At 45.8% G+C, this 26,630-nt stretch overlaps 1 protein-coding gene across 2 annotated transcripts in view; it reads left to right on the forward strand.

The window, feature by feature from the left end:
- ZC3H3 (zinc finger CCCH-type containing 3) overlaps positions 1 to 26,630 on the forward strand; it is a 1,347,955-nt gene that overhangs the window by 659,304 nt on the left and 662,021 nt on the right. For both annotated transcript variants that reach the window (XM_069220898.1, XM_069220897.1), the window contains exon 5: positions 3,307 to 3,494. In XM_069220898.1, coding sequence (XP_069076999.1) covers positions 3,307 to 3,494 — 188 coding nt within the window. The remainder of the gene's footprint in view (positions 1 to 3,306; positions 3,495 to 26,630) is intronic.

Genomic DNA, 26,630 nt, shown 5'->3' on the forward strand with positions numbered 1-26,630 from the left:
GCTAAATCGCTTCTGCTCTCCCACTGGGGCACTGCGACCGTTCCCACACATAATGACTGGCTACACCGGCTATGGGCCATTATGGGCATGGAAAAGCTAACAGCTGCAGTGACTGGCTCATTGCCCCTCTTTGACAAAACCTGGGCACCATGCATTCAGTACCTGTCGGACGAGTTTCGGGAACTAACCTGCCCTTCCTACATGCGCATTTGCGTCTAACGGACACGGCTCAGGGTGCCCGCAATCAGACTGACTAATGAGATCTAGGTCTGTCCCACACAACCTGCAAGACTGGATTTGGTACATTATACGGGGTCACTTTAGTGATATTGGCTCAGCACCACTTCTCTCTTTACCTTTCCACCCCCTTCCTATGTTAACTGTTCCCCACCGGCCTATGGTTGTATGTGGATGTCTTGTACTGTTTCTACATTATAAATTCAATAAAAGAGATTTAAACCAGAAAAGTCCCCTTCATGCCCCGCGGCCAATTGACAGCTTTATTTTATGGGTTAAAATCCCTTCTTAACACTGGTGAGTGCAGAATCGCATTATGTATGTTAGTGCCATAGCTCATTTTGCCAACAGCTGTCATGCTTTTTGATCAGGTGTCTGTGTGTGTTTTATTTACCGTTGTCGAGGTTGTTACCTTCTGGCCATTCGTATTCTGTGAACACCATGCCACAGCTGCTCGTCTCAGTCCTTTTGGTGGTAGCCGGTGGTGGGAGTTGCTGCAGGGTGCTGGGATGGATTTAATGTTTCCAAGAGGATGATCTCAGCAGGTGATCATACATCCTTTCTCATTTGTCACCAGGCCTGTTACTTAGGGTGCACCACAGGGCAAGTCGTTGTGTCTGTCACTGTTCAATGTCTGCCCTCTCCCTTGGCTAACCTGATGTCTATCTTTGGTTATATTTCTTAACCCACATAGATGACATCACAATCTTTATGCAAATATATTCTGCCAGTTTACCTCAGCAATCACTGGGTCCAGGGTAAAATACGATCTCTAGTCTGATTGACACTATTTTGAACACCCAAAATGAGTAAATAAGTACCTCTTGTCCTCAAATACCAAGATCAGAGCAGTCACTTATCACCATAAGAACTCATTCGACCTGCAAGGAACTTATTTGATAGTGTAATTGTAGTAGGAAGAAAAGGAGAGGGGAGTTGCATGCTTTTACCGAAGATATAACCTGAAAAAAATATATAGTGATGCCATGAAAACTTAGGACTGGAGCAGATCAAAGATACTGGGATTTCCAGTGGGAGAGCATTGATATCCAGCAGTGAAACGTGCAACATTGATTGATCGGTGGAGGAACAGAGAAGACTTTGCACTTTTTAGGAATGAAGAAATCGAGGAAGTTGATAAGAGGAAGTTTGGGAGGTAATGGAAGGAGGGCAGTAGCTGAATAATAGTGTTTGCAAATGATATTATAAAACCTGGAAGGTACCTACATAATCGAAGAGATAATTAGTTATGGGCAACGCCACCAACATCCTGAAGTTGGGAAGAGTGGAGCAAGCCGAGTACGAAGGGAACTTTAAAATTCCTTTGTGTATATAGTGCCATGGATTTAAGCGTTGTGTGCTCTTCATGCGGAAGGGGACCGTGGAAATTAAAATATACAGTCTGTCAGATCATGGGACCAATAAAATCAGGAATGGAAGCCAAAAAGAAGAATACAACAGGGAATATACAAGCACGAGAAATGAATACCAGAACAAGAGCAGCAGATACAGCACATCTGTCCCTTTCCCCACCTGGCATCTTGTGGTTCCTCATAGCGTCAGATGTTGCCTAAGCTTTTCAAAACGTATAATACACTGATTCTCAGTTGGTTGGAGGAGTAGGTGCTATTTATCGTGCCAATAAAATCTGTTTCCTCAGGTTTTGTAATTTTCAGCTGCATCTATTTGAGTTTTAGGGGAGTAACATGGATTTTGCTGCATTCCTTTCTGTTTTGCCCTGCTAAGGCCTGGCAGAGTGAGGGATTTAGGGCCATATGTACGAAAGCTTTTTCCCATAGACACAGAATGGGTAAAATCCTTTGGTACATCTGGCCCTTAGTGTACTTGGTAGTCACAGGGTGTAGTGAATACCACACAAGTCAGTTTTTCATCTTTTGTGCAAACAGCTTTGCACAGGGGTCGAAAAACACAGGGACACTCATATTCAGGGTCTTACTGAGTTGGGGTTATTTAAAATGTCTTTCTTTGCCATCCACCAGTTCTATAAATAGATATATGAGACCACGTCTAAGTAGAGATCATCTTATAAGTAGCTTGACTTCTTAACCATCAGTTGTCCCCTCACCTAGTTAAATATGTCCTCTGCACTCCCTTGCCGTTTGCTGAGCAGCAGCTCGATGCAAGACAGATTTTGAAGACCCATTGGTTTGCCAGTGCCCAACAATGTGTCATGGAGGAAGGAGGACATGTTAAGTAGGTGACGAAGATGCGGACACAGTGCATCGAAGGTCTATTGAGAAATCACAGTGATTGCCAGATCTAGGGCGGTGAGGGGAGAACCTCTTATGGGATCAGGAGCTGGTGGGCGAAAGTAGGAGGCAGGGGAGCATCAAGAGGTTTGATGAGAATTTGAAAGGTAGTAACAGGATGCAGGCAGAGAAAAAAGAAAAATATGAAGCGAGTAGGAGAGGTGGCAGGACGCCTGGCATTTCTTTCAGCACTTTGTGCTTAGCGCAGAAAGCGAGGTCTGGAGCTGAGGGTAGCAGTGTCCAGGGTTGGAGTGCTCACAGAGGATAGTGATGAAAGTGATGGGTAGTAAAGTACTGTGGACACATGTCACTGCCCACATGTTTCAGCCACTGGTTTGAAACGTACTTGCAAAAGGGTGTATTTGATACACTCTTACATTCACAGTGGCATACAGGTGCATATTGACTTACATCGTAGAGCCTTTTATCACTGATTTAGCTGCAGTGTTAGCATCTGAGGCATGGCTGGCACTACTGTCCAATTGTATTGTCCTTCCTCTCACATCTCTTTTCTAGTTTTCACTGGGACATGTGTACATCTTTACACGTAGACTGTGTGCCTCCAGTTCTATATATAGTTATTTGACAGGTGAAACACTTATATCAGGCACTAAAAAGGATGCAAACATGATTTCACTATGAGAAATGTCTGGCCTCTTAAAGATCGCGAAGTAGAGAGGTGGTCAGGCAAGAGGTAAGAATGGGGCCAGTCTCGAAGACCACAGTGATGGAATCGAGACTATCCATTGCCCGCAGTCGACTTCTAACTTTGCATTTTCATGTGGTCTTTGTCTTGCAGGTGGTTGTTGCTGAATCGCATGCGCCAGATCTCACCAACTGGTAAATCCAATCAGGTGCAAGCGCAGCGCTGGAAGAGCAGGGGACTGCGCTGCATCGGAGGAGTGATGTACAGGGTGTCAGCCAACAAATTATCCAAGCATACCAGTCCAACCATCAACACCAGCAACAAGTACTTCACTCGATCAGGTGCAGTGCAAATGGCGGTGGGATGTGGTTTATAGAGGGGCGGCAATTTGGAATCTTCTGTCTGCAAGACATCATTGTTGAAGGTACCTCACAACTACTGTGCCATGGTAAGCAGAGGGTCAGTGTCATGTTTAGCTAATGACTATGGGATACGTTGTATTTTATAGTGGGTCTTCACTTTGTCAGATCACTAAAGTATCCACCTTTTACTTTTTGTGCATGATGGAGCCTTTCTTTGCACAAGGTAGAATTGATTTAGTAGCCACAATACTACTGCAAAACTAGTGTGCCCAGATTTCCAGAATTAAAAACCGGACACAGTCATAGAAATAGGTCTATGTTGTGGCCAAGGATATATATATATTTGTGGCCAAGTATATATATATGTTTGTGGCCAAGGATATATATATATATATACACACACAAACACTGAAAAAATCCACAGTCACAGGGACGTTCTAGTTAGGCTCACCTTTTAAACATACAAAACCATAGAAATTCACCAGTTATAGGTAGAGGTACCTCAAGTAACTATAACTTGTGCCCTAAGGTAACTGTAACTCGCGCCCCCGCCCTGCACAGTTTTTTTGTCAAAATGTTTACTGCAAATATTACATTAATATTATGAATTATGTTATCGAAGATGTTATGAGTGCCCTAATTTGTTGGTTAATTAGGAGTCCATGGCGAGGGCATGAGTTATACCTGTTAATTCTCATAGAAAAAAATGAAAAGCTATAGCGCCAAAACCACTTTTCACAGAATTACACCAAATTTGGCAGAAAGGTAGCTCTTGGTGCAAAAAGAGCCATTTTTAGGTTGAGCGCACAAGCGCTCTACCCTGCTGTAATCTCGCTGTGGGCTTTTAACCAGGTCCGTTTCACGCCCATCACTTTCATTGGTTTGCCTTTTAAAATTCGCTTGATTTCATTAGTGAAAGGAATGCATAAGTCATGCCTTTTCTGTTTTTTAGCCCTCCTCGAGGGCCCTGGTAAACTACTGAAAACATACGAAGCTCCATACTTTCCAAATGGCTTCTGGACTACTTTTTCTTTTCATTTCCTACGCAGCGTGATCCCGCTGGACATTTGCCAATACGTGTGACTACGAGCTAACTTCTGTTTCACTTTGTGTGCTCCTTTATGCTCATGGTGTGGCGCTTTAAATCGTCTCGCTTATGAAAAACTGTATTACATTTAATTTTTATTTAATGTGGTAATAAAAGTCTGGTTAGGACTTAACAACACTAATAGCTCTAAGTCGAGCAAATGCAAGACTCATTGCATTGCAAATGCTTGTTGCTATTCGGTGTTAATCTGTTCAGTAGTTTTAGAGAAATTAAGGAAAATCAATTTTTTAGTTTTCGCCGAGATTCGCAAATCTGGTAAAAATTAAAAAATAAAATAAGCACGGGCTCCCCGCTTCATTTTTTACAAGTCTCTGGGTGGGCGAAGTCCTGGGAGCAATGTTCATTTCTAACGGGGGAGGGTCGCCCGGCCCCCACTCATAGCCCAAAAGACAACCACCTCCCCGGGGTTTTATTTAAATTACGTGAGAAAGCCTGTAGGCAATTAATTAAATTTGTTGTTGTGGGGGGGGCACCCAGCATTAAAGAAATTGGGTACTGAAGCCCTGGGGACCACCACCCCTCGGGTTAATTAGTTAAGAAGGTGCGGCGGCCCGGTGCCCCCCCGCAGCCCCAGGGATCACCACCTCCACTGGGCAAATACTGAATAACCACCCCCTCGAAGAGCCACTGATGGCCCTTGGGACCGCCACCCCCAGGACCGGCACCTGCTATGTCCTGGGGTGCCCACTCCCCAGGACATAACTGTTTGCTGTGGCTTGGCTGCAGCTAAGCCACAGCAAATACTCCCATTTCTAAAAATGGGACCTGTCAAGCAGGTCTCGCTGTCATAAAGGGGAGTTTTCATTTCTGTTCCATGCATTCAGGTATATGTGTAGGGAACGGAGATGAAAGGTTTGCTTCATCAACCATGGAGCTGCTGATTAAAGCAGCTCCTTGGTTGCTGAAGCAGTAGGGCTGTGGGGAGGTCTTGAGGTTTCCCCCGCGGTCCCAGATAGCCCATAAGGGCATTGCATAATATAAATAATAATAAACAAATATGTAGAAACCATGGGTGAGTCCGTGAGGGTTCTCCCGCGGTTCCAGAGAGCCTAAAGAGGGCTTAAAAAAAAAAAAGTAAAAAGAAAGAATAGCACACTGAGCGTTGAGGGTTCAACTTGTTTCCCTCTTTTTTTCTTTTTTTTTAACTACAAAGGTTTAAGGCTCATACAGATTGATGATCCTACATTTTTTAAATGACAAATAAATTTTTCTTTTCAATTTGTCCAGAAATATCTCATTCTAAGTATATCATATATCAAAGCCTAGAACACCCTCTATCTCTCTCCCTCTCACTGTATCTGTCCATCTCTCTCTCTTTCAGTCTTTCTCCCACTCGCTCACCCGAGCGTCTGTCTAAAATTGGGAGATATCTTTGATTTAGTAAAAAGTATCAGGACGCCTGGAGAGTCCTTGAAAATCCGGGACTGTCTGGGCAGATCCTGGTCACCCTATGCAAAACAAACACAGCCATATTAACACACATTATCACATGTGAAGACCAACAAAACAGACAGAATGAAACCTAAAATGTATATTATATACTTGGTTGTAACCATCATCGGCTACAGGCACCGACCCATGCTCTCCAGACTTTTACAGCATCCACTACTAATTCCCTGGCCACTACCAGGACTAAAACCTCAAAACTACCTGTTCATGCTTGTTGTCTACTCTCAATATAAGAGACCAGAATCTGTGATATCTGGAATGCAAATGCAGAAAAGAGTTCATGCCACTTCAATCAGAGGTTGTCCACTGATAGCTGGATATTATGTATTCCTCTGTCCAAATAAGACACAGAGGGACCCACGGCGTCAACCAAACCACCCATTTACTTGATCCGATTTCCCTTACCTACCTAAATCAGCAAGTGCTACCTTACTTCCAGTTCCGGAGAACATTATAAATGCCTCCCATTATCAGCCAGATATTAAAAGGCCCACGGTTGGCTGAAAATGGAAGGAAAATGGTCAAATCACTGTGTTCCTTTTTGAGGTGAAAACAATTAAACATTGTATGTGTGTGCGGATAAACTCCGAACCAATGTGTCTTAAATAGCTACCAGTCAAGCTTCTGCTCGAGACATAGCACTGACACAGCCACAACTAACCTCATAGATGATGTCTTCCAAGTGGTTGATGCAAACAAAACATGCTCACTAATCTTGCTACACTTATCATCAGTGTTTAATGAAGTGAACTATGCCATATTGCTGATCACCCTCAATACATGTTTCGATGCTGGTGGGACAGACCTTCAGTAGTCCATATCAAATCTAATTGATTACTGCCAAGTAGTTAAAATACACGATTGCTTCTCTTGCCTGTGAAAATACCCATTGGGGTCCCTCAATGGTCCTTACTGGCTTGTTTAAAATATAAACGTAACCTCTTGGCGACTTCCTGGAGGCTCAGTTCCTACTACTGATGGCAGGAGAGTAAGGCAAGGAAGATTTACATAAGCATTAGCACCAACACCTCCATTAATTACATAAAAGACTGCCTCTCCCACAAACAAAAATGGGTTACCAGGCAGAAACGTAAACTAACTCAGAACATAGTAAATTCCTGATGTTTTGCTCCGGCCCCAAAAACGTTACAGAAAAAACGTGGTTCGCATTCCTCAGAGAAACAGCTCTTTGCCATGAGCTGATACAGACTTTGAACTCTTTGGGCTTCATGTCATCCAACAAGCTGAACCTAGATGCACCCCTAAAATAAAGTTAAAAAGGAGGTAGACCTGAACACCGTTGCAGCACCACCATTCTGCAGGTCAAACAAAGACCCTGCTTGTTGGGTATTGCACCAGAGATCTGAAACAGCAGTGGTTTAAGTATCAGACATGGCCCAACTTTCAAAAATGCCGAAAGTCATCCACTAGTGAGACTTCTAGGCACAACCTGAGCATCGGTGTTGCTCTGTGGAACTGCCTAATACAGACCCAAGTCGGCTCACACACTCAGATTCCGCTGAGTAACTGGTTGGAAACACCTGGGCCAATCCAAAGCAGTACCTGGATCTCGCTTTCGTCCTGAAATGAATGCTTAAAGTACTTGTTGAAATGTTCTGAGCACCTACTCTTTCTTTCCTTGCCTTGGACCATCTGAATGTATACATTCAACATTAACCATCAGTCGCTTGTAAAGTGTTTTAACATCCTCTTGGATCAAATCCACACAATAGAAAAATCTAAAATACTTGCAACAACCAGATACCCAATTTACTGCTGCCTTCTGCTCTTACTACGATGCAGGAGAATTTGTGCACATACAGTGTCATCTTGAAAAAAGCCACAACCATGTGAAACACATTCCAACACATCCCTGGGCAGGCTGTCATCTGCACCACCCCTGAAACAGTGCATTTTTGTGTGTTAAATGAACTTCCACACTGCATACCACACTACCCCTTTATACCCCTCACACCTCCACATTCATACCCACCCACCACGCATCTTCTCTTGGTGTCAACCATTGCCCGAACACTGAGCCTCACAGAAGTCGATCATTACTGGTTTACTCAGTCGTGATATAAAACACACAGCTGCCATGCAGCAAAGAGACACACACCTCAGCATCCACACCTCAGGAAACACACAAAGTTAGACAGAACAACAACACGTTCCTTCGAGTCTCACTGCAGCTCAAACATGGTAAAGTCCTTCAGGAAAGTCTGGAACCAGGCCCATGACTGGATCCCTTTCTCCTTTGTTTCAAACAGATGGAGCACAGTTCTGGTTACTCTGAATCCAGCCTGCTGTTGTGTGTCCCCCAGTGGACCTGCTCTTGTGGACGAATGATCTGAGTTCAACGAAAAACATTAAATGATTTGAACTCACCTGCTCCAACTATGAAGACAAACATATCCTCCTTTTAGGCACCAAGAACCAAAACACCTACACTGCTTTCATCGAGGTAGGCCTGCCCTAGGGCGAGTGCTCGAAGCCACACAACAGCATCATATTCCTCCTCAAACTCTGCAGTTACCACTTCATTGATTTCACCTCACCGTATAAATCCAGTAACATTTTAGTTGACAAAGGGAGCTATGCAATGGCTAGAATAAGAGCAAAAATTCAGAGCTCTGTCATAATACTGTAGTTTGTACCGCGCTCAAGATTTCCATGGTTGGTCAATTAGCAATATGTGTTATGTGGGAGTTCAGAGGCATCAGGGCAGCTGCTATGAAAAGAAGCCTCAAGGTGCATTTAGGAGGAACCCTACGCATGGCTTGATGAACCCAACCTTACATGTGCAGCAGATGACTGGTTGTAGCAGAGCCATGGTAGGGTTGTTGCGACTCGTATGATGCGGCGTGATGGCTTTAAACCGACATTCAGATGGCTGCACACTCCTGGTCCTTCTCAAGGAAGATGATCACTTTGTCAGGAAACCCAGGGAGGATCTCTTGCAGGAATCAAGGCAGAGGTCACCGAGACTATCCAGGCAGGAGTTGGAGAGCTATCCCGCTCATGAGGCGCGGATAGTAGAATATACTTTTTAAAACACTGTTTATTTGAGGCATGAAAAGCGAGAACCAAGATATTTATTCTTCTCCTAATGTCACTTTAAATGCTGCTCTTCGTCATATGTATGACCTTCTTCTGACATTTCTTACACTACATGCACCTACTTAATGACTGACCTTCAGATCGCATAGGTAATGTTTCTCCAGTTGCGTAGTTTGCCAGCTTGTAGTTGGTTAAATGCTAAGACATTTTTGAGGCCTTGAGACCTGCTGTAAAGAGTTTGTCTGCACGGTAGTTATATAGATCGTCAGACAGTAATTAGTCATTGCTTCTTAGCACCAGTTTTTGCCAGAATTGAAAGTAACTGAGATGAGGTTGTTTGAGAAGTGGGTCTATACGCCGTACAAATCCAGTGTGTGATATTCCAAGAAAAGTAGGGTTTGAGTCAGTGCCAGGATCAGTGCGATCGGTCGGTGCGACACAAAAATGGTAGGGCGCAGTGGCGGCCTGTCCTTTAGGGCGGAGGGGCCACGCCCCCCACCTTTTGCCCCCCATGAAGAGTGCCTGTCAGGCTGAACTAAGGTCAGCCTGACAGACACTCTTCATGCTCAGGTCAGGCAGCCAGGAGCAGACATGCGTAATTTGCGTACACTCCTGGCTGCCCGAGCTGAACTTTGCTGGGCTGAGGAGGTCACAGCTCCTATGGGCGTGACCTCCTCAGCAGCCCAGCAAAGGTGCCTCGAGGCCCTCCCCTGGGTGACGAGGAAAGCGTCACCAATTGACACTCTCCCCGGGCGCTTCAGTTTAAGCCCTGAAGTGCCCAGGGCGAGTGTCAATCAGTGACACTTCGTCACAGAGTGGGGTGGGGTCAGCAGTCTCACTGACCCCATCCCACTCTGTGACGAGGCTGGGACTGCTGCCTTCCCTCACTGGCTGAGGGAAGGCAGCAGTCCCAGCCCTCCTGGGACCTGGAGGCCGAAGGTAAGTGTGTGTGTGATGTTTCAAATTGAATGTTTGGTGCGTGCGTGCGTGCATGTTTGAATGGTATGAGTGTTGTTGAGGGATGTGCGTGCGTGCGTGTCTGTGTGTGAAAGAATGAGTGTGTGTGCCCCCCCGCCCTGCCTGCCGCCACTGGTAGGGCGCTATACAAACATACATTTAAAAATACATTTACATTTCTCTTGAGCCTCCTACTCTCTCAAAGTCACTAAATTGAGTAAAATTAATTTGTCCACTGTCCAGTAATAATACTTGTTATGTATAGTGCTAAGAAGCGGCAGAAGAGCGATGTGAGGCGCTATTGACAAAACATTCTGTCATCAATAATAAGGCAGGTTGGAGCGCTTAGGCACAATCTGAAAAGAGAATTGCAGGAATGAACCTGAGATTTCACATGTAAATTGGTGTTTTGCCTGGACTGGGTGTCTGGAACACATTTTGTAGGGATGGTTCATATCTGGTATTGTGCTGACTCCAGGCTTTTCTGTCCCGTTCCGGTGGTGGGTGACTTCTACTGTTTTTACGCTCTTGTCATGGGGATGTTTGGGGAAAGGCGCCTTCCCCTCCGACCTCACCTCCAGCTCGACCTCTTCAACCAGGTTTCGCCGGCAGACAGGATGAAGCAGGTCTGTTTTTGTTGGAGAACGCCGAGACAAGCCTGCTTTTCCCTGGACGAGTCTCGTTCATCAGGACATTATTTTGAGAGTTGCATATATTTCTTCCGGGTAAACGCACCCCCTTCAGTGCCTGTGTGAACCCGATGCTTCTGACTGATATCAGCCGTGATATTAACGGGGTGCCAGGATTGGCTCCCGCAGCAGACTTGGGGTTCTTCGTTTTGTTTCTCTCCCTGTAGCGCTGGCTCCTTGGCGGTGCTTGTGTGACTGAGTGTGAAAGGTGCTGGGAGCCCAGCATTGCCTTCAGGTAAGTGGGAGGTGGGCGCCTGGCAGAGGCAGGGGCGTAGCTTGGTCAGTAAGACTTGGAGGGGATGAGAGCTCCCAACAAACACACCGGCATATAATGTTAAAATACATTATAGGACAAGCGGGGTGCGTGCCAGAGGCCTAAGGGGAGAGCGGATTGGTATAAGTGCTAAGGAAAAAAAAAAAACAGTATTTTGTAAAATGACCAAGATTTTCGAGGACTTTCAAAGCAGAGAGGGAGGGAGTGTGTGTGTCTAAAAATTCCTGGTGAAGTCCGACACACATCTCTCTATACCCGACTGAAAGCACTTGTACTCAATTATGTGAAAAAATGTATTTGTTAGGGGAGTGTAACACCCCAAACACCCCCCTGAAGCTACCCCCCCCGGCAGAGGTCTCAAGATCCTTGTGGTGCTACCTCAATCCCAGGCACCTCCTGCCCGCCACCCCCACCGAGTGGCCAGTCCAGCCGCCACTTAAAGTGCAATACACGTCATACAGACCCCGGCCTGGTGCGTGGTGACATGCTCATGATTCATGGGTGGGGATTTGTGGGAGGGAGGGGGTTGTATGGAGGGGGGGTACTGCCAGGACTGAGGGGAATGCAGGGAGGGACACGCCCTAATCTCCAGGGCAGGGACAGAGGCTCCTGTTTGATGCCCCCCACCTGGCCAGGGGAGCTAGCATAACATGAAAGCACATTTGCACAGTCCCACTGATAGGCCTACCTACACAGCGAGAGGCGCACAAATCCACAGTCAGACACAAATCCACACAGACCTACACAAAGACAGAGACTCACAAACAGGTACACCCACATAGTCAAGCTCACAAACACACACACAGTTACAATCAGAGACACAGCCGCTCAAAAACCCATAATAAAAATATTGCGAGTCAGGAAGGTGCCACAGTAAATAAAGGAAAATTAAGTGTTTAACTTACCTTAGCCTGCAGCATGTCCTCAATGTTCTCCAGTCCCTGGCTCCAGACTCCTCCGAGCGTGAGGTCCCACAGCCAACTACCTTATCCAATCCAGATGCTGCTCTCATGCTGCTAACAATGTTAAGAAGCATGAGTGAAGCTCCAGGATTGGCTGGAACAGGTGGGCTCAGTGCTCCGAAACTCAGTGGAGGTCTGTGCCTGCGCTCCAACTCGGCTGTGTAAGACAGCTGGGTTAGAGAGGGTTGCATCGCGCATGTCAGTCTGGCCGCAGCAAGATAGTTGGCCAAACTGACTTGAGCACTTCAAACTGAAGTGGCCCCTCCTCATTGCTGCCAAACAGCAGCAGTGACGCACTGGCCCCACGCCGCCCTCACACGCTGTTGGGCAAAGAGTAAATAATAAAATGGAAATAAAATCATTTTATCACCAATTTATTTTTCCAGCTTTCTGCGCAGCAGTGTTGGGGGAGAGTGGAGATGCTCTTTCGCTCCTATGGTACCTGAGGTGGCACCTAAACTATTTCAGCAGACAAGGCTGAGATAATGGTTGATCCGAGACTAAAATGCAGCAATACTCCCCTTAGTGCACGAGGCTGCTTGTGTCTATGGATTGCATTTATATTGTATCGGGGTCCTGTGCCATTCCAACTGGAGCAGCGACTGTCAGGGTCACTAACTCTGATTCTAAAGTTCCCGCAACCTCTTTGGCCCTCAGATCTGGATCATGATCTCATGCCTTTGTTTTGACTTGGCTACAGTTGGTAAACACTACCTAAGCAGGCTTCAGCTCGTTCTCTTGAAGAGGCATCAGCTCGTGCAGCACACATGCTTATGTTCTGAGCCTTACTAGCTATTACACTATACTGTGACCAATACTAGCTAAAGAGTTCAGAAAGAAATATGAGATGACTTCATGATTTCCCTGGCATTTGACTCTTTTTGTGAATTCAGCTGTTCTTTGTTCTGCAATTTTTGTATGTAACCAGAACATCGTGCGATAGCCCATTATCAATTACAGACATCACATTTACCATTGAAATAGCCACTTAATAGACATACAGTTGTACTGATAAAACTACATTGTACACAAATGATAATGTGTGGAAATTGGGGTTCAGTGAATATTTATTATCTGTACATCACCAGTTAAATTGTCTTGATTTGTTCTTTGTTAGAAATGAGGTTTTTGGTTGGCAGTCAGGTTACCCCCTGTCCAAGCAAAAGCCCTCACTCTAGTCAGGGTAAGTCACACACAATCCAAGATTATCCTGTGCCCACCCTCTGGTAGCTTGGCACGAGCAGTCAGGCTTAACTTAGAAGGCAATGTGTAAAGTATTTGTGCAATAAATCATACAATACCACCATATAGCACCACAAAAATACACCACACAGTGTTTAGAAAAATATATAATATTTATCAGGATAATTGTAGGTCAAAAAGAATAAAGTTGCAATGGGAAATTGTAGAGATATCACTGAAAAGTGATATAAAGTGTCTTAAGTCTTTAGAATATAAACAAAGTCTCTTTCAAGCACAAGTACCTGGTTTAGCGTGGAAAAATCTCCTCAGAGGGCCACAAGAGAAGAGGTGCGTGGAAAAAGGGTGTGTGCGTCGATTTCTCCCCAGCACACACGGACTTGCGTCGTTATTTTCCACGCGGGGAAGTCGGACGTCGTTTTCCGGCACGCGGACAGTCTCTTCCTGTGGATCGCGGGGATTACCAGATGTCCCGGGTCTGTGCGTGGATTTTCCTGCTTGTTCTCCGGCTGCGCATCGGTCTGCGCGTCGAAATTACGATCTCACGGCAGGCGTCGCGTCGATTTCTCCTCTAGACTTCGATCTGCGGGGCTGCGCGTTGAAATTACGATCTCACGGCAGGCGTTGCGTCGATTTCTCCTCTAGAGGTCGGGCGGCGTTGTCCTTGCGAGGCCGTGCGTCGGATCTTCGATCGTCCCAAGAGCGTCGCGTCGATCAGCGTCGGAGTGCGGCGTTTTTCTCGCCGCGAAACAAGCTGTGCGTCGAAATTTTCGGCGCACTGAGCGTCCAAGTAAAAGAGAGAAGTCTTTTTGGTCCTGAGACTTCAAGGAACAGGGGGCAAGCTCTATCCAAGCCCTTGGAGAGCACTTTCACAGCCAGACAAGAGTTCAGCAAGGCAGCAGGGCAACAGCAAGGCAGCAGTCCTTTGTAGAAAGCAGGCAGGTGAGTCCTTTGAGCAGCCAGGCAGTTCTTCTTGGCAGGATGTAGTTTCTGGTTCAGGTTTCTTCTCCAGCAAGTGTCTGATGAGGTAGGGCAGAGGCCCTGTTTTATACCCAAATGTGCCTTTGAAGTGGGGGAGACTTCAAAGAGGGGCTAAGAAGTGCACCAGGTCCCCTTTCAGTTCAATCCTGTCTGCCAGGGTCCCAGTAGGGGGTGTGGCAGTCCTTTGTGTGAGAGCAGGCCCTCCACCCTCCCAGCCCAGGAAGACCCATTCAAAATGCAGATGTATGCAAGTGAGGCTGAGTACCCTGTGTTCGGGGTGTGTCTGAGTGAATGCACAAGGAGCTGTCAACCAAGCCCAGCCAGACGTGGATTGTAAGGCACAGAAGGATTTAAGTGCAAAGAAATGCTCACTTTCTAAAAGTGGCATTTCTAGAATAGTAATATTAAATCCGACTTCACCAGTCAGTAGGATTTTGTATTACCATTCTGGCCATACTAAATATGACCTTCCTGCTCCTTTCAGATCAGTAGCTGCCACTTCAACAGTGTATGAGGGCAGCCCCAATGTTAGCCTATGAAGGGAGCAGGCCTCACAGTAGTGTGAAAACGAATTTAGGAGTTTTACACTACCAGGACATATAACTACCCAGGTACATGTCCTGCCTTTTACCTACACAGCACCCTGCCCTAGGGGTTACCTAGGGCACATATTAAGGGTGACTTATATGTAGAAAAAGGGGAGTTCTAGGCTTGGCAAGAACTTTTAAATGCCAAGTCGATGTGGCAGTGAAACTGCACACACAGGCCTTGCAATGGCAGGCCTGAGACCAGGAGAAGGGGCTACTTAAGTGGGTGGCACAACCAGTGCTGCTGGCCCACTAGTAGCATTTAATTTACCAGCCCTATGCACATAGAGTGCACCTTACTAGGGACTTCTAAGTACATTAATAGTCCAATCAGGTATGATTCCAGGTTACCATGTTTTAGGGGAGAGAGCATATGCACTTTAGCCCTGGTTAGCAGGGGTAAAGTGCGCAGAGTCTATAAACCAGCAAAAACAGTGTCCAAAAAGTGGAGGGAGGCAGGCAAAAAGTTAGGGGTGACTACCCTAAGGCTGTCAGGTCTAACATTCTTGTACTATTAAAATCTTACTTACCATAGCACTTCAGAATTACAGAAATGTGCTTCATTTTTCCTTTCCTGACTGCTGAATATGTACAGTTTATTTACAGGTATTTACATTTTCTTATGTGTTATGAAACAAATGACACCCTACAGCCTTTCTGTTCACAAACCCTGTACTCCAGGAAGATTGTCACATATTTCAATTTACTTTTCTTTCTCTGACTGCAAAGTGAGAGGTGTTTGTAAACACCAGTCCCATGTTAAAAAAACAAAAATAAAAAAATAAGCAACAATTTGTCGGACATAGCCTGGCATCTTACCTGTCTTTGAAACACATCAAATGTGACAAGATAAATACAGAATTTAAAGGCACCTTTATATATTGCTTGGGTTTTCATGACCTGCCAAAAACTGGCTCGTGACCCACCAGTAGGTCGCAACCCCCAGTTTGGGAAGCCTGCTATAAAGGGTAGCCAGACGCTCAGAGGGATCTTACAATGTGAACTCATTTCATGCGCGCATTAGTCACTGCCCAAGTTCTTGCTTCTTCCATAAGATTTTGGAGTATTGTCCACTTCTTACTTGGCTAGCGTCATCAAAGAACACGTGTGAATGTTAAGTTGCACTGTAAAAGCCATGGAAGAGTATTAAGGCGAACCTAGAATCTGTAGCGCAAGGAAGGTTTCCATGTAAGATGATCTATGTTCTTAAAGTGAGCGTCAGCTGGCTCTTATGTAGAGCTTCCCTTCCACCAGCCTGTGTGTGTGGAAGAGACTATACAGGGAGTGCAGAATTATTAGGCAAGTTGTATTTTTGAGGATTAATTTTATTATTGAACAACAACCATGTTCTCAATGAACCCCAAAAACTCATTAATATCAAAGCTGAATATTTTTGGAAGTAGTTTTTAGTTTGTTTTTAGTTTTAGCTATGTTAGGGGGATATCTGTGTGTGCAGGTGACTATTACTGTGCATAATTATTAGGCAACTTAACAAAAAAAAATATATACCCATTTCCATTATTTATTATTACCAGTGAAACCAATATAACATCTCAACATTCACAAATATACATTTCTGACATTCAAAAACAAAACAAAAACAAATCAGTGACCAATATAGCCACCTTTCTTTGCAAGGACACTCAAAAGCCTGCCATCCATGGATTCTGTCAATGTTTTGATCTGTTCACCATCAACATTGCGTGCAGCAGCAACCACAGCCTCCCAGACACTGTTCAGAGAGGTGTACTGTTTTCCCTCCTTGTAAATCTCACATTTGATGATGGACCACAGGTTCTCAATGTGGTTCAGATCAGGTGAACAAGGAGGCCATGTCATTAGATTTCCTTCTTTTATACCCTTTCTTGCCAGCCACGCTGTGGAGTACTTGGACGCGTGTGATGGAGCATTGTCCTGCATGAAAATCATGTTTTTCTTGAAGGATGCAGACTTCTTCCTGTACCACTGCTTGAAGAAGGTGTCTTCCAGGAACTGGCAGTAGGACTGGGAGTTGAGCTTGACTCCATCCTCAACCCGAAAAGGCCCCACAAGCTCATCTTTGATGATACCAGCCCAAACCAGTACTCCACCTCCACCTTGCTGGCGTCTGAGTCGGACTGGAGCTCTCTGCCCTTTACCAATCCAGCCACGGGCCCATCCATCTGACCCATCAAGACTCACTCTCATTTCATCAGTCCATAAAACCTTAGAAAAATCAGTCTTGAGATATTTCTTGGCCCAGTCTTGACGTTTCAGCTTGTGTGTCTTGTTCAGTGGTGGTCGTCTTTCAGCCTTTCTTACCTTGGCCATGTCTCTGAGTATTGCACACCTTGTGCTTTTGGGCACTCCAGTGATGTTGCAGCTCTGAAATATGGCCAAACTGGTGGCAAGTGGCATCGTGGCAGCTGCACGCTTGACTTTTCTCAGTTCATGGGCAGTTATTTTGCGCCTTGGTTTTTCCACACGCTTCTTGCGACCCTGTTGACTATTTTGAATGAAACGCTTGATTGTTCGATGATCACGCTTCAGAAGCTTTGCAATTTTAAGAGTGCTGCATCCCTCTGCAAGATATCTCACTATTTTTGACTTTTCTGAGCCTGTCAAGTCCTTCTTTTGACCCATTTTGCCAAAGGAAAGGAAGTTGCCTAATAATTATGCACACCTGATATAGGGTGTTGATGTCATTAGACCACACCCCTTCTCATTACAGAGATGCACATCACCTAATATGCTTAATTGGTAGTAGGCTTTCGAGCCTATACAGCTTGGAGTAAGACAACATGCATAAAGAGGATGATGTGGTCAAAATACTCATTTGCCTAATAATTCTGCACTCCCTGTAGTGGCGGAGATTTCCATTCCCTTGACCTAGCGTGTCGTAATGAGCCCTTGCTCGCTTCAGGAATGGCGTGTTGTCGCCAGATGTCATGCGACACGTCCTCCCACAGCTGGCTCTGCGGCCACTCATTCCGAAAGCGCCTCTCCTCGGCTCGAGGTAATGAGGCAGGTATGATGAGCATGATGGAAGCCGGTGAACACCTGTGGTCAGTTGATTGCAGTGTCATCGGCCGGGGAAGGCTGAGCACAAGTGGCAGGTCCAGGGCGCTTCCTCAGCTGGGCGTCGTTTGAAGGAGTCTTGCTAAAGTTAGTTACCATCGAGCTAAATCAGGTGCAGACAAAATTCAATCTGTCTTTGACTGTCTTGTATCTCCTGTTCTCGCCACCCCCAGTTTCCACCATGAAGATCTATTCAGGGACCGCAGCGTGGCCAGGTGGTAGAGAGACACTTTAAGGCTGAAGGTAGAGGGCAGACTCATCGCTGAGCACTGAGGGTGTTGGGGTCTGTGTAGTTGTGTTGTCATCTTTGGCGCTTGAGTTATGTCTGCTAGAAATGGTCCTCCATCTTTCCAGCCAGTGCAGATCATTCAATGATATCACTTGTTCTAAATGATCCCACACACCTGCTCTGATGTGTGATTACAGTCCAGAAAACAGAGTAGCATTAGACAGATCGGGGGGTTCCCTGCCATTTTCACTCCGTAAGCATTTGTGTCCTTGAAAGAAATAAACGTGTAACCATTTCAGTGGTGGGAAACTACCTGTAAATCTTCAGTGAACACCCACAACCGTGTTTCAATACCTTTCCCAGGTGTCTTTGTCGTGAAACACCCACTGCCTACCCTGTCAGATATACTGATACTTAAAATAACGCCACGCTTGTATATTTTTAAATTTAAGTCAACTAATTTATTCATGGATATTCACATTTTGTGAATCACAGACTTGAATTAGTGCATGTAAATAATGCTGTTTGAATGCGCAATTTGATGTTTAAATTGAACCCTATAGTATCATGTCTGTTTCTAGTCATCTGTCTGTTTTGTTAAGCACTTCACCAATATTCCCTCCATACGTGTATATATGTAGTGTTTTGAAGCCTTTAATGAATCTAGAGACACGATAAACTCAGATACTCTGGAACACTGCAACATACAGCAGGCATGAACAAAGAAGAATTATTTCCACTTGTTTCAAAGGCCTCGCTTCTCTCCTCTCATTGGAGGACAGTGAAATACTGCCCGCCTCCTGCTCTCCTTACCTTAAGATGTGCCCACTGTGCCCCTGGCCTTTCTGCCCCACTCTACCCTCTCAGTGGTAATCCAGGCCCCTTGCAGTAAGGTGCGGTTCTGGTGCTCGGACAGGTGCAAGAAATACGGCACTTCATAGCCTGCCTGGTTCGGCCCCTTCCATTTAGACTTTGACTGAGACATTCCATAACATGAAGAATCCCACTAACTGAGAGTGAATGCAGGCCTTGGGGCCACAATGGGTATGCAGAGTTTGAAACAAAGACCCTTCAGCCCGTTCCCACCATTGCTGACTACTTTGGACTCTCCGTATTAGAGCTTTGGCGTTTCATAGCCTAGCCCTTCACACATGAGGTGCCACTTGGTGCCCAGGAACCTCTCCAGGATAAGCCTCAGAATCATGAAGTGTCCATTACTGAGGCTTGGACATTATCTTTTCTTCTAATTTTGTCTTTTCGTCACTCGTTCAGAATAGGGCGGCCTAAAGAATCTCACCACCACACAAGGGAGTAGCCGGGACAAAAAATAACCCCCCTTGAACAACATACGAAGTGGCCTATAGAAAGTGAGCTGGCGATTCTTTGTTACCCAGGAGGATTCAAAGGGTTCTCCCTCCAGGCGCATACAATGCTTGTAAAGGCACAACTCTCCAGGAATTTGGCCATCACTTTGCAAGTTTTCAAGATATTTCATTGATGTTTTCTGAATAATTTTAAATACTGGTTTGCAAATATATTCTACCTTTACTACCCAAATCAATGCTATCAATCGCACAACCTTCTTGTCAAGCTACTCAGAATGCACAGGTAGCATGAGACCTGGACACAGGGGTCCACGCTCAGAGTGGGAAAACAGTCACTGGAAAGGAATAAGTGGTCCAAAGACTGCCAGCCTCGTAGTGATGGTCGGACTGCCCCAACTGTGGCGGTCCAACAGCCACATTACAACCCTGGTGGGTGGACACGCCAGTGGACCACCATCTTCACCGGGAACATGGTTCCCGACTGGAAGACAGCAGCCAGGATTGTACTCACCCAGGGCGATGCTGAGTTCACTGCCGCCTGGCTGATTACAATTCAGCTTTCCGCCAGCCTTCTCATGGCGGGGTTCCCGCCATGAGAAGGCCGGCACAAAGCCAGTGCCGAGAGCCACATGGGGGACACTCCACTGCCCATGCAATACGCAGTGCAGGGGCTCCTCTGCCCATTCCGAGGGTGCTACGTGCTACGGTATTGGCCTCGGCTTCCTTAAAGGAGCTGAGACCAATCTTGTAGCACTGTTCCCGTTGGGCAGCGCACCGGGAACCGCATACTACAATGTTCCCACCGGTCAGCCTGGCAGGAACACTGTAATACGCTTGGTGGGGATGCCAACGTGTCCCCCCGGTGCGTTTGAGGGTTCCACTGTGGGACCGCCAAACTCATAATAAGGCCCACCGTTTTGAAATAGCAGGCAGTACATTTATGTAGCTGTGTATTGATGTCCTGTTTTCTGCTACCTTGAAGACTGAAGTGCATTGGTAAAACTGTAGTGGTCTGGAGTAGGCTGGGACATAAAATAGGCCTGGGCACCAAAATAAAAGTGTCCCTCATTAGTGACTCAGATAAAAAATAAAAAAAAACACATTTGCAAACGTGGCAGTTTTGAACTTGTAAAGACACATTGTGCAGGTGTTTTGTAAGGTAGCAGAGACTGGATATATATATTCAAAGAATTTTCCAGCCCATCAGCCACAGAAAACACCATCCGCCCCTCCCAAGAACTCTGCAACACCCTCTTGGACTACTTCCACAGCAAGATACCCACCATCTACAATAACTTTGAACCCCAACCTACCGAAGTTGACTTCAACAACCTCGTCCCCCCCCATGCACACCAACCAAGCTATCACCTCTTGGATGCCACTCACCACACTGGCCAACGCAGCCATCATGTCATCCATCCACTCTGGAGCACCCAACGACCCCTTCCTCCACTACCTCTTCAACCTGAGAAATAAGGAAATAGGCACCAACATCCTCAAGGCCTCCATCACCACAGCAACCTTCCCCAACTAATAGAAACACACGGAGGTTAGACCCCACCTGAAGAAACCCAAAAGGCAAACTCAAGAATTATCACCCCATCTCTCTGCTCCCATACCCTGCCAAAGTCCTGGAGAAGTACATCAAACTCCAGCTCACAAAACACCTGGAAAGAAACTGCTTACTCAACTTCTCCCAGTCCGGCTTCCATGCCAACCACAGCACATAAGTGTCCACAGACGACATCAGATCCCTCCTCGACCACGGAGAGACAGCAGCCCTGATCCTATTCAACTTATCAGCAACCTTCAACACCATATCTCAGCACACCCTCATCAACAGGCCCAACAGCATCAGTATCCATGGCTATGCCCTCAAGTGGATCACCTCCTTCCTCATAGGAAGAACACAAAGAATCCGCCTACCACGCTTGACCTCATAATCTAAAAACAGCATTTTCTGTGTACCACAAAGGTTTTACCTCAGCCCAACACTGTTCAACACCTACATGACCCCTCTTGCGAACATCGTCAGATCCTACGGACTCAACATCATATCATATATGCTGACGACACACAACTCATCCTCTCACTCGTCGAAGACCCCGCCACCACCAGAACGAACGTCTGCAACACCATGACCAGCGTCGCCGACTGAATGAAAACCAACTGCCTCAAGCTAAACTCGGAGAAGACAGAAGTGCTGATCTTTGGGAAAAACACCTCCAAATGGGAGAACAGTTGGCGGCCATTGGAGCTAGGCCCTACATCCCCTCATCAGACCACGCCCGCAACCTTGGCTTCATCCTCGACAGCCAACTTACCATGAAATGCCAAACTAATGCAGTCTCTTCACCCTGCTTCCGCAACCTCCACATGCTCTGCACAGTCTTCAGATAGATCCCCACACGACACCAGGAAGACAGTCACCCTCGCCCTGGTCACAAGTTGACTTGACTACAGCAACGCTCTCTATGCCGGCATCTCCACCCAACTTGTCAGGACACTCCAGGTCATACAGAATGCAGTCGCCACACTCATCCTAGACCTCCCTTAACAAACCCACATCATCTCCCACCTCAGGAACCTCCACTGGCTTCCCATCCAGAAGAGATGCCAGTTCAAGGTTCTCATGCACGCCTACAAACCCTTACACAACCAGAGACCAACTTACATCAACCATCATGTGAACTTCCACAAACCCTCCAGACACTTGTGCTTCGCCTCCCTGGCCCTCGCACACGTCCCTTGCATCTATCGCAGCCACAGTAAAGGTCGATCCTTCTCCTACACCACCTCCAAGACCTAGAACCACCTGCCCTTCCACCTACAAACCTCACCCTCCCTGACCGATTTCAGGAAGAAGCTTAAGTCCTGGCTCTTCGACTGAGTACCTGCAGACTCAGCGCTCAGATACCCTCAGGGTGACAGTGCTGTGTATACAAATACGTATTGATTGATTGGTCTGCTTGATGCAGGCAATGCTTGTGGCAATCAGGGAAACCAACTGTAAAAAACATCCCACCAGACCATAAAATAAACTGGCCCACACACTGATTCTAGGACCAGCCCGTCAGGCACTGCCTGATAGCCATATAGTAATAAAGTTACATAAGGTCAAGCCTGAGAAATGGTAGGGGTGCTTCAGTTGAGAATTGAGGTGCATTTGTGGAACTATTTGAGGTTTACTGGTGTAATAATAAAAGGGGTGGCTCAGGCTGCAGTTCGGGGTTCAAGTGTGTCAGTAGTGTTAAGTGTCGAAATAGCAGAAACTCAAGTTGCAGGTGAAATGACCTGCAAGATCTGCTTTTATACTTCATAAAAGTAACACAAGGGGTGCTGCACATGAGGATGTGTTGATCCGTGATTTGGGAAGCACTTGTATGAGGATTTCTCAGCAATTCTGTGAGCAGTTTAATTTACAATGTTTTCTGCATTTACAGCAGGCTTATTTTCCTGAAGAGAGACAGTGTTGCTTTCCTGATTACATCAAGCGCTTTGAAGTCACATGTGATATCTTTAGCCAGTTATGGCTTTTTAGCAAACCATAGACTGCAGTCAGGTTTCACTAAAGAATGCCTGCGCCAGTTTATAAATGCCAGTATGAAACTACTAGGTTCAAGTGTCAGACATGGGTTACACCACTGAATGTAAATAAAGAACACCTTAGTTATGAGGGATGTGATGCAGGCAGCTGTATTTATTTATTGTTGCTGGTAAGTGCCTTTTTTAACTGGGGAATGCATCGTCACCGTACTTGTCACACATGGAACAGTAATTGGGTCACCATCGGAGAAGCTTTATGAGCAGAACTAGAAGTCGGCGGGTTCTGCTTTCTTTAGTTTTCTAGCCGGGGGGGATAGCTGGTTAGGGGCAAGGATCATTACTGGTATTGAATTAGCTTCAGCCTGCAGTTCAGCCACTAACACAACTTTACATACATAGCTTTATGTGGGCCGGGTCCTGCCGGTGCTAAGCACCAGCAGATCTAACAAACAGGCGCTAAGATGGGTCCCTATTGGGCTCTTCATTTTTGCCCTCAACCTGGGCATGAAAAAAACTCTTCATTCGGGAGCACTACCAGCCATCCCCAGCTTTTGATGTAACTCTGGAGAGGCTTCTTTGTTATGCATGCTGCCACAGAGGAGTGACGCTCCTCGGCCAGTGACCTGAAAGTGCAGGCAGTGGGGATCCACAGCGGGCAGGAGCAGTGAAGGGCAGAGTGCAGACTCAGGCTCTGAATTTAACGGCCAGTGATAATGCTTCTGCATGGGCAGTATTACCAGCTTTTAGACACTTTTAAGCCCACAATAAATAATACTAAGTATTTTACAAAGAGTTTTATTTAACGTTTCTAATGGAGTGGTATCGTTTTTTTCACTGCATCGTAATTACAGATTTGAAGCATTTTCACTATTATCTACCAAGAAGTCATTCTTGTTACTCATTCATCTTCTGCAGCTAGCAACCATTGATAAAGCTGGTAGTCTGGGCCTGTTTTAAGTGCATGTTAGTTGATCTATTACATATGTGGATGTAATAACAGGAGGAGGCAGCAAAATACCAGTCGGGCAGCAGGAGTTTTTATCTCACATGTTCAAGTCACGCTGGTTATTACATAGGTTACTCCCCGTTTGAATGACCTCAACCCCACAGTTTTTTCAACCCACTTAAAGCTCTGCTTAGATGGATGTCCTGGTTGCTTGTAGTCACAGTTGCTGACTAGTAATCCGGGGAGCTCAGCAGTAGGTGCACTCACACCAGTGATGCCTCAGATCTGGCCTGGCTGCCTCCGTGATTGGCAGCATGCGTTCTGCACAAGCCTGTCCAGAGCCCTGCATGTCCCAGCAGCACGTACAATTTACGCACGCAGCAAGCACGCCCCCCCCGCAATGGCAGGCGAGTTTATGGCGGGCTGGGGGAGGGATTATAGAAGGAAGCCTGCTCTGCAATATTCAGATAGCAGAACTTTAGCAGGCTGACGTCCCTCTTCTGTTTGTATTCAGGAGAAAACAGCGACAAATGAGTATTTTGGAAGACTGGGGAATAGGTAAAATATAAGGGCAGTACTGATACTCTGGGACATCTGTGTGGCCTCGTTGTAAAAGCAGCTGAGTAGCAACCCACTTTCCTCCCCAGCTGGCAGAGTCGGAGGTTCATGACACCACTGCCATAGGGCACTTTCAAATAGTTTTCTTTAAGGGCGTCACTGGATCTTTTTTTGTTGTCCTTGGAAAGTGGCATATTCTAGAGCCAAGCCTGACACTAAGGACAGTGCAGACCTTTTTTCTCCAGTAGTTTTGCTCTGGGGGGCTAACATTTTGACCTCTCCTCCCCAGCATGCCTAGCCACAAGTGCTGTGTTTAGGAAGATGGACATCTTAACTTAACCAAATTATCACTCTGGCAAGGCAACTTCCCATGTGCATAACCTCTGCAGAGTCACAGAGAGTACTAATATAGGATTTAGTGGTGAAGAGTATGCTTTTCTCTATTCCTAAGCATAGAATTTTATTTTAGATTTAGCATTTTTCCCTATCCGTCTCCTCAGTACAACATTTTCTTGCTGTGTAAAAAGTAACCTAGCATTAAATCTGCACCTTTAAAACTGTATTCTAAAAGTGGAGGTAACATGAGCTGAAATGCCAGTAACCAAGTTAAATTCCTTTTACGTAAATGTTCATATTAGTTCTAGCATGACAACTATGTTGTGCCTGAGCTCAACTGAAGTGTAATCGAAAAGGCACTCAAGATGTAATTCTGTGCTCACACCCCGTGTACACTTTCATCAGCTCTGTCTGGCAGCTGCCACTTGAAAGACCTGGTCACACCATGCCACGGATGTGAGGAGTGAAACGCTGTGGGCTACCGAGGGACCTGTACTTTAATTAGGTCCTGTAACTCCTTGCTCTTCAGTTGAGAAGAGGAGACCACGTGAAGCCAGGCTGCACAGGAGGTCTGTACTAAGTGTTGACTCTGTTGAGATCTCCTTTGTAGTGTGATGAGCTGAACTGAGGGTGGTGGGGCAGAAGAGTCGATCAAATGAGCCACAGATTACGCAATTTGTGTTCATGACTTGGATCCCTTGATAGTGTTAATCCCACAAAGCGGAGGAAAGTGCATCACTCTGCTCAAATACATTGAGCGGAGCCTGTGAATTGTATTAATGTTGATTCGTCCATATCGCCAGTGACTGACCTGGTTACTTTTCACAGCACCGTGCTTGACCCAGTCCATAAAAGAATCTTCATACATTTGAAGAGAAGACTTCCTTGTTGGCACTGAAAAGGTCTTGCCTGCCCTGCACAGTTTTGAGGAGAGTTATCTCAAACTACGTCGGGAAGTTCTGCATTATACCATTTTGCTGTTATGCTGGTGGTACCAGTTCCCTGCTATCCCCCAGGGCTAAACAGAGTCGCAGTCTTTCCAGGGAAGCCTGCTTGTCACTGTGAAACATATGCATAGGTTGAAGTGTGCTGTGCAGAAGGTACTGAGATAGAGGAATCTGTTGATTTAACAGAAGAATCCCAGCGAACTAGTTGGAAGCGATCACTACACGAGCACCATACAGTAAAGTTGTGAGCACCCTTCTACAGCTGAGAAGAGTAGATAGGAGTCTCGGGAGCCAGCTCTGAAGATAGCTCCGGTACTAAAACGTACAGCAAAACCTTGGACTTAGAAAGGATCTGATCTCTGGAAGACCAAGCGAACCTGGCAAGACTTTCTTTAAAAAAAAAATTAAACTCTACAAATTCACCTTTGCTTAAGACTTCCAACCTACAAAAAAGTTTTCCAAGCACTACCTTCTACCCAACCGTGTTCACTTACAGCATTATCTTTGCACTTACTACAGAATAACAATAAAAGCTGATGTCTAATACTTACCAATAGCTATTTTAGTACCTTGTTTATAACTTTTAATACATATCCTGTTTACTCCAGTTTGAGATTTTTTTGTTATAAAATGTTGTCTTTTCACCTAGTATGGCTTGGACTTTTCAAGATGTTGATTTCTTAACTGTATTCTTGTCTGGTTAGTTATTGTACTTACAACACATATACATGGCTTGAGACAATATACCAAGGGTGAGCCAGCAATTCCTCATCAAAGAGACTGTTTTACCCTTTACAGCTAGGCATGTTTGGGCCTCGTGGAAGTTTACTTATGGTTCGGCCTCTCTTCCTCCCCGCAATCCAATTCTCTCTTTCCCTGCAGTGATTGATATCCAGGGAAAGGT

The sequence above is a fragment of the Pleurodeles waltl genome, chromosome 2_2 (assembly GCF_031143425.1).
Source record: "Pleurodeles waltl isolate 20211129_DDA chromosome 2_2, aPleWal1.hap1.20221129, whole genome shotgun sequence".
NCBI lineage: Eukaryota > Metazoa > Chordata > Amphibia > Caudata > Salamandridae > Pleurodeles > Pleurodeles waltl.